Source organism: Otolemur garnettii, unplaced genomic scaffold, assembly GCF_000181295.1.
Source record: "Otolemur garnettii isolate 467f Iridium unplaced genomic scaffold, OtoGar3 scaffold00019, whole genome shotgun sequence".
Lineage (NCBI taxonomy): Eukaryota > Metazoa > Chordata > Mammalia > Primates > Galagidae > Otolemur > Otolemur garnettii.
Window position 1 is genome coordinate 15,644,577 of NW_003852414.1, and position 9,199 is coordinate 15,653,775.

The 9,199-nt window shown below is 35.3% G+C and overlaps 1 protein-coding gene across 1 annotated transcript in view; it reads left to right on the forward strand.

The window, feature by feature from the left end:
• Window positions 1–7,342, forward strand: part of HACD1 (3-hydroxyacyl-CoA dehydratase 1) — a 25,867-nt gene extending 18,525 nt beyond the window's left edge. Inside the window, exons 6-9 of the mRNA XM_003786782.2 lie at window positions 514–692; window positions 2,557–2,857; window positions 3,097–3,152; window positions 6,608–7,342. Coding sequence (XP_003786830.1) covers window positions 514–692; window positions 2,557–2,639 — 262 coding nt within the window. The 3' untranslated portion in view covers window positions 2,640–2,857; window positions 3,097–3,152; window positions 6,608–7,342. The remainder of the gene's footprint in view (window positions 1–513; window positions 693–2,556; window positions 2,858–3,096; window positions 3,153–6,607) is intronic.
• Window positions 7,343–9,199: the final 1,857 nt, after the last annotated feature.

Genomic DNA, 9,199 nt, shown 5'->3' on the forward strand with positions numbered 1-9,199 from the left:
GGCGCCGAGCCGTGTTAGTAGTTTTCTACCATAATTATTACTTTTAATTAGTAACCACAGAGAGTTAGTCAAAAGCCTCTTAAAAAGAACTACTTCGGTAATTTCAAAGTTTAGATATAAAATCAGAATCATAAGCAGTCTTTTTTAAGAACAGCCTTTGATCAGTAAATCACTAATGACAGGAAGGAAAAGCAGACAATTTTGATACCATGCACCAAAGAAGTATCTTAATAATCTTTTAAAAACTGCATGTATACTTTTTTGTGTGTAAAAATACTTCAGTACTGTAAAGTAAGCTGACTTTTTATGTAGAAAATCTTGCCATTTAAAAAGGAAACTGCATTAGAAAATAGGATAATAATTAGCAGATGATTAAAGTAGGAAATGAACTTATGTGAAGTCATTGTAAACATGTAAAGAAAATAAGTTTTAATACAGTACTAGCAAAAGAACTGTACCATAAGACTTAGGAATTCTAGAAGAATAATTCTCTGAGGTTTTTTTTTCCTCCAGATATAATTTTTTTATCATCTTATATCCTGTTGGAGTTGCTGGTGAACTTCTTACAATATATGCTGCCTTGCCTTACGTGAGGAAGACGGGAATGTTCTCACTCAGACTTCCTAACAAGTACAACGTCTCGTTCGACTACTATTATTTTCTCCTTATAACCATGGCCTCCTATGTACCATGTAAGTACATATTGGTTAGTATTTGGATTTAGCATATGATATGGAAGTTTTTGGAAAGATCCCTTAATAAGCTAGTTTAATAAGCAAGGAGAAGTAATTAGAAATTATTGTTTATATTGCTTACATTAACACTTCAATTCCACATTTATTCATAATTTGCAATAATTGAAGATGGAGTGAGTCCAAAGGCCTTTTACTGACGGTGAGAAAAAAGGTAAGTTAATACAGAAATGATTGTTTTCTCAAAATCATTTAAAAAAGAAGCTCAGTAGGCTTTATTTTTTAGAAAAAATCATTTTTAAACATGCAGCAGTACACTATTTACAAGCATTTAGAATTATGTATCAGCACGAACATCTTATCTAAGAACATATCAGATCACTTCTATCTATTCATTAAGTGTAGACTTGGAAAAATCATCTTAGAATACTGTTTATTCTTTCTTCTGTTGTTCTATGTACTTGAAAATAATAAAGCTACTCTTTTTAAAATATTTTGAATAACTTAGCCTCTTGACTAATTTCTTACCCTCTTTTCAATAGCTGCAATGAATTGGTGAGACTTTACTCATTTCATTTAAATATTTAGAGAGACATATTTTTAGGCCAAATATTGATAGTCGCTTAAGGAAAGATGCGGGAAAGGCAAGGTTGTAGTTGGTCCTCAGTAAAATTAGTGACTGACTGATGGAAGTGGGGGAGGAGAGAGGAAATGAGAAAAGTTTGCAGCATCTGAAATCTCTAGTGACATACTATGAACCTGAAGGGGATGAGCATAAAACTTGGCCGGCTCCTTGAGGTCTCCAACTTTGAAGCTTTCCCCAAATCAGAGCTGGCATAGGGTCAGAGATATGTCTCCCCATTCATCTTCCACCACATCAGCCTGATTTTGCTGATTCTTATTTGCCACCAAGCTGGTTCAAGGAGCTCTAAGGAGGCACATGTATAGTCACACCCCTCACTTATCCCAATGTCTAGTTAATGCAGAGTCTTTCAGCCTTTTTGAGCTCATGGCACACTTGAACCTATAGTTAAACTTCCACGGTACACTTACATTATGTTGATAAAAAAAAAAAAACACTGTGCTGACATGTTCCAGTACATGCATTCCTGAGATCATAGGATAGCCAGGGGGCAGCAGTTTGTGAAGTCTATAGATGAACCTTAGCGGTACCCATTGGAATGTCCACACACACACACAGGTGTCAGACCCCTGGTGGTTCAGAGTACAGTTAATAGAATGGAGAGGAGGAGGCCGGGCAGCCCAGCGTATCTCGTGTCAGGCCCAATATTCCACAGAGATAGAGAACCGTAAATCCAAACATGGCCGTCCATGTCATTGTGAAGATACTTATATCGAGGTATTGAGTTGGCTAAGAACAAATGAAAACCAGAACAAAACCTCAGACAGTTTATGGCATTAAAATATGTAGGTGTGTGCTAGGTAAACCCTCAGAGTCTCACTTTTGTCACCCTCAGTAGAGTGCTATGACATCACAGCTCCAGCAACCTCCCACTCTCGGGCTTAAGTGATTCTCTTGCCTCAGCCTCCCGAGTAGCTGGGACTACAGGCGCCCACCACAATGCCTGGATTTTTTGTTGTTGCAGTTGTCATTGCTGTCTTAGCTGGTTGGGGCTGGGTTTGAACCCACCACCCTCCCATCAATGGGGCCGGCGCCCTACCCACTGAGCCACAGGCACCACCCCCTCATTAAGACTCTTAACTTGAACTCAGTAAATATTAGGGGGTAGCAGTGGTATATAACATACTTATTCTCAAAGTTGGCCATGCTAAACAAGTTACAAGTATAAATAATTGGAAAGCAATAGCTTATCTTCCTTTGTTTTCTTCTTTTTCAATTAAGTGTTTCCACAACTCTATTTTCATATGTTACGTCAAAGAAGAAAGGTGCTTCATGGAGAGGTGATTGTAGAAAAGGATGATTAAACAGGATCCCTGCAAACAAGGTGCTTTCTCCAGAATAACCAAGATTACTTGACTCCAAGTTTTAACAACAAGAATAAACAACTTCACGAAATGTGTCATGGATTGTACAGTTTCTTAAACTATAACTGAGACCTGGGTTATGTGCAAGTGTTTCTCTTCATATTGTGGCAGATTCTGTTTTTTTCTTTGACAAGATTTATGGGAATATCAGTTTCTGGGTAGGTGTTGATTATTAAAAAAATAATTGGGCATATTACCTGAAGAAAAAAGCCCCTTTTGTTGGTTTTACTAAATACGTGGCTTTTTAAATCAATATTTGCAATTTGGTTTAATGATTTAACGTTATGATACCTGATACCCATGGTATTTACATGATATTTATAAATGAAACTAAATGCAAAATTATAATAACTTGCTAATAATGTGTTGGTATTTTTTGAACAATCTGTTTTTTCAGGTTATGAGGCAGCATTTATGATTAAGAACAATTTTTGGAAGCACAGACATAATTTGGTAAGACTTTTGATATAGATAAAGCAAAAGCACAAAAAATGTTCAAGTATATGTCACAACTGGAAAATATTCTAGGCCACTGAAATTACTTATACCACTAAGAAAATTTATTTTTATTTCAAGTAGCCACTAAAAGATAACCTTTTCAACTGTAAGGATTTTAAGGGGTTAGGAAAAGCCTAAATATACATGTTGCTCCACTGGTTAAAAAAAAAAAGACATCTGATCACAATATAATGCTCAGATTTCTGGTTGACAAAGGCTTCTCTATACCATGGAATTACAGTAGAATCTCCACAGTTTACCACCTACCTACTCTGACACTTCCTTAAGTTGGCATAATTATCATAAACTGGACATTCACCACGTGTATGTATCAGTGCAGTAGGCCTAGTTCCTTATGTTGACCACCTCCGTGTATCGACCAGTTTTTTATATAGTCTCTTGGGTGGTCACATACAGAAGTTCTGTCTCTTGTAAAAATCATGGTACAATAATCTCTTCGTGGCACTTACGTAACAGAGTTTTGGGGTATAGTCTAAAAACGTTGATTTTATTCTGAATTCCATTGGATAGCAAAAAATTTCATAATAAAGTTCCTGTTCTCATGTTTAACAAAAAGATACTAAAAAAGATACTTTAATACTGCTTTGATTTTTAAACAGATCCTTTAAAAAATTTCCCTCTGGTATTAAAGTATACTGATTATTATTATATTATATATTAGAAAGAATGTTAATAACTTTAAACAAAAAGGAACTTTTGCCTCCTGAAGATATCTGGGTGTCATTTTGGCTTTAAATGTTCTGTATTGTTTCCATTTACTATCAATATGTAACATCACACTTGGCAGAATTGCGATTTTGTGTTAACCATTTTCTTTACGACTTTCTTCATGTAGAGATCTATAGTTCAGAATATTTTGGCCAACTTTTCTTTTAAGTAACTTGGTTTTCGAAAGGTGCTATTTCTTTCATTACATTACATTTTAATGTTTCCTCTGCAGCTGGACATTTGACTGAGCAATACGGGTTAGATTATTAGTTCCCCAAATCCTGATGTTCTTTCTGCTTCTATGCTTCTTGATCAGTTTTCATCTTGAATTTTTATATGGAAGAAATTTTCACCAAGTTTTCCCCCTTTGATAACCTAGGAAATTCACATATTTATTTTATTAGATTCCTGTCTAGCGAAAAGTATTTTAAATCATTTTCCCAAAATTTGTTGATACTCCTTTTAAGCATTTGTAATACTCTCCTCCCCCCAAGTTGTGGACTACCTTAAAGTAGGAATTATAATTATAAGAACTTTAATAAAAATGAAAATGCTTTAAACCATTTGGTGACTTTTGTTTATTTATTTATTGGAGACAGTTTTACTTTGTTGCCCTTAGGAACGTGCCATGGCATCACAGCTCACAGCAACCTCAAACTCTTGGGCTCAAGTGATCCTTTTGCCTCAGCCTCCCAAGTAGCTGGGACTACAGGCGCCCACCACAACACCCAGCTATTTTTAGAGATGGGGTCTGGCTCTCTCAAAGTCCTGGGCTCAAGTGATCCACCTCCGTGGCCTCCCAGAGTGCTGGGATTACAGGCGTGAGCCACTGTTCCCAGTCTGATGACCTTTATTAATAAACTAAAAACTTTAAATTTAGTTTATTTTCAGTATCTCTGTCAACCATTTCTAAACTGTCATTTATATAAAAAACAAAGTGTAAAAGAGTAGTTGGATTTCTAAAAAGTAATCAGAGTAGAGAGTAAATTTCTCTCTACTTGTTTCCAACTTTTTAATTTCTCCCTAGTTACCGTAACTTTAATAGACAAATCAGAACCTGAACGAAACAGAAGTTGAGTTTAGTCCTGCAGACTTTGGTAATAAAAAACATATATCAAGAAATTTGGTGCTAGCAACTTTTAATTGTATTTTGGTGACATTCCTCTGAATTATGTTTGTTTTTCATAGATTTATAGCCATATAAACAACATGCAAGTTTAAAAATGTTTTTCAGGGTCTTAATTTGGTATTAATACAACCGCATACTGATAGTTAAAACTTTTTTAAAAGCATGTCGAAATAAACAAGGAAGTCATATTCACCAGAAGCCTTTGTTACTTGAATCCTGTAGATTTCCAGAAGCACTATTTTCACATCTTTAGATTTTTAAGCATCTTCTTACCACAATCCCTGGGTTTCAGAGGAGATAGTTTCCATGGTTTGTTCTTATGTTGAATTTGTATGTTAATCGGAACAGGTGCATTCACATATTACCTGTTATAGCCACCGTTTATAGGTGCCAGTTGGATGTTTGTAACTCAGGGACTGCCTGTATTGTGCTGCAATCTCATGGTTTTTAGAGAGATGTTGCAAGTGGTCTAGAATCCGGCAAACCATTCCTATTTCCCCCCACAAATATTTATCTTGTGTTTACTACTGTGTGCCGGGTACTGTTGTAGGGAATTAATATCTTCATCCTAGTTTATCTCTCTCCAACCTACAGAGTAACTTTGGCCCAATTGCTAGATTAGATTAGTTAGCAAATCGCACTGCAAAATAGCTATCCATGGTTCAGCAAAATACAATATGTCAGCGATCTGATGTGATGGATTCTTTGTTAGAATACTAACATATGCATAAGCATATCTGAGCATCACCAAGTAGATAACCTTCTGGCTTTAAACTACCTTATCACAAACTCAAAGTCACTTTTACGCAGTCACTATAAATCATTAAGGGATCATTGAAGGAAAAGTTAGTGTCCAAAACAACATTTAAAATACATTTAATACATTAAAATCCATTGAAAACAACATATTTCAAATAAATAAAGCGTAGAGGTATTTTCCTTTCACATATATATCTGGATGATACAATTGTTAGAATAAAAAAAAGCAATACAGTTTTATACTTTCTCATAGGAACGCATTTAAAAGAAGTTAAACTTCAATTTGTTAGTATTTTTAGTCTAAATTTAAAAAATACTTAAAAAGAATGGAGCTTGAAAATATAACTTAAACATCTTAGCTTTTTTTTTTTTTTTTTGCAGTTTTTGGCTGGGGCTGGGTTTGAACCCACCACCTCTGGCATATGGGGGCCAGCGCCCTACTCTTTTTAGCCACAGGTGCCACCCAAAAGAATCTTAGTTTTTTTTTTTAGCACTCCTGTTATAACTTAAAAATAATTTTGTCACTCTTTTATTTTGAAATAATGTCAAACTTATGGGAAAGTGGTAAGACTAGTAGAAAAAGCTTACATAGCTGGAGTCTTTTGTGCAATTGTGTCTCACTCTGCTGACTCTGTGGTGTCTGTATTGAATAAAGAGAAAGGTAGCCGTGCTTCTCAGGTGTCCCAGAGACTTGGATTTAAAGGTGTATGGAAGGGACTCTGCACACATCATCATGACTGGCTCTCTGACTGCACTACAGTGGTTCATCTGTGACTCTCTGGTTGCCCTACAGTGGTTCATCTGTGACTCTCTGGCTGCACTACAGTGGTTCATCTGTGACTCTGGCTGCACTACAGTGGTTCATCTGTGACTCTCTGGCTGCACTACAGTGGTTCATCTGTGGCTCTGACTGCACTACGATGGTTCATCTGACTCTGGCTGCACTACAGTGGTTATCTGTGATTCTGGCTGCACTACAGTGGTTCATCTGTGACTCTCTGGCTGCACTACAGTGGTTCATCTGTGGCTCTGACTGCACTACAGTGGTTCATCTGTAACTCTCTGGCTGCACTACGATGGTTCATCTGTGACTCTCTGATTGCACTATGGTGGTTCATCTGTGGCTCTGACTGCACTACAGTGGTTCCTGTGGCTCTCCTATTGCTCTGTGGTGATTCATCTGTGACTCTGGCTGCACTATGGTGGTTTCTGTGGCTCTCTGACTACACTACGGTGGTTCCTGTGGCTCTGTGAAGGTCCACTTCAGGCTTCCTTGCCCTCCTGCACTGAGATGCCAGAGTCTCTGAAGAAGCAGCCCAGGTTAACTCAGTAAATAGATCAAAGCAAATATGGACTGAATCTGCTTGCTGATCAATGTCGAAGAAAGTACAAAGGAACTTTTATATATTTAACAGTGTAGGAAATTATCTATTCCTGATATAATTATTGTAGTATTCTTGCTTAAGTTTGCTGTTGAAATAAACCAAGATGTTCATGAAAAAAAAAACATATTCAACATACTCATTAGAACTGGAAAAGAAAACCAGCAGTCTTATAATCATTCCTGCTATTTTGTTACTTATCAAAACAAACACCATAGTTTTAAGTTTATAAAAAGGATAAACTTGATATTTACAGAGTGTGAAGAAGTCAAATATTTTGTGCATGCTTTTTCAAGCAGTTATTAATTCAGAGCCATATAATTTATCTGACCACTTGTGTTGTACAAATTCTAAAAGAGAGAGCAATAGTAAAAATCCAGTCAGTTTTTTTTACTGTATTGAATTTATTGAAATGTTATAATGGGCATCATTACATTAGAGTTAGAAAATATGTTAAAAGATTCTAGTGTGGTGAGATTGTTAATTAAATGGATCTTCTAGTGTTGTGTGTGTGTGTGTGTGTGTGTGTGTATTTTTGCAAATAAGCCCCACTAAACATGTATACACATTCTCACATGCCCAAGTGCATACACAACCCATCTCTGAGAATAATATATTCAAGGTGGTGAGAGATGTATACGCTTCTGTTTTGGGAAAATATGCTTGCCAGAAAATAATTATAATTTGCCTGAATGATTTTTAATTTAATCACAAGTTGACTAAAATAGGTTTGTGACAAAATTAATGTGTTCAGAAGCTGGTTTTATTGAGTTAAACTTTCATTGAACTTTATTAAATCCCCATCACAGAAACTAATCTTAATAACCGAGGAAATGGGAAGAATAATTTACATTAAGTGTACTCAAGAAGAAAATAATGATTTTTAAACAGTTTTTAGCTCTGAGAATGTAGATTTTTGAGCATCAAAAATTCATGATATATTTTTAAAAGCTACCACTTTTAACTTGTATTCATAAGCATTTGCTCCAAAATCTGACGTTACTTTTTGGCTTCAATCCCCAAATCAACATATTTGACACATTCGAGGTAGACACCAGATTTATAGCATTAAAATGTGTTCACCTTTTTATAGAATTGAAATGTTGTAAAGTTCAGAATTTAAAAATAGTTTTTTTGAAATAGAGTTGATACTGTCTGTAGTAAATAGTAAAATATTACTATAACAATAATAAGAAATTACTGATAGGAAGCAAATGTGAGCGTAGCTAATAAAAAGGCTTTTAAACGCCTTTATTTTGGGAAGATATTGGTTATTTTACAAGTCATGTGTTTATAGTTTTGAAGCATTTGGGGCTCTGAAAAATTCCTAATGCTTATGGTGTTACGATCTGCTTTGTTTTTGAAAAGGCATTTAAAACTATTTCTGTAAATTAACTTTAGATACCTGTATACCTTGTAAACATCCAGTTTCCTTAATTTAAAATATGCTTTTAGATGGATAAACATGAGGAAAAGAAAATAAATCATTGAAGTCTTGTGCAATTAAGACTAAGTTGTTTTAGTACCAGTTCTAATCTTATAAGAAATGAGATGGCTTAATTTAAAGCTATACATATTTCCTTAGGGGTAAAGATAGATTTATAGATTTATTTCTTAGCAAATAGTAACAAAATAAAAAAAAAAAAAACAATCCCTTAGGACATTATTATTGTATTCTTACAAATATTTAAAAATTCTCTCTCGTCAGCCATATTCAGCGGTGAAATGGTGACATGTGTCATGGTTTCACGGTTAAGAGCTGGGGCTTAAGGCAAAAGTCTTCATCTGCAAAATGGGGTAAGTGGTGGTCTGAGGAGCAAATGCGGTCGCATCTATAAAGGAACAGCATAGATCTTGGCAGATACGAGCACCCTATACACGATTGTTGTTGTTAATGATAGTGTTTTTCATGATTTTACAACAGCTGTTGTACCAGTTGATACTCTGAAGTCAGACCAATCTCTCACTTGTTTCTTGGGAAGAATTTAGCATTTATAGAGAAT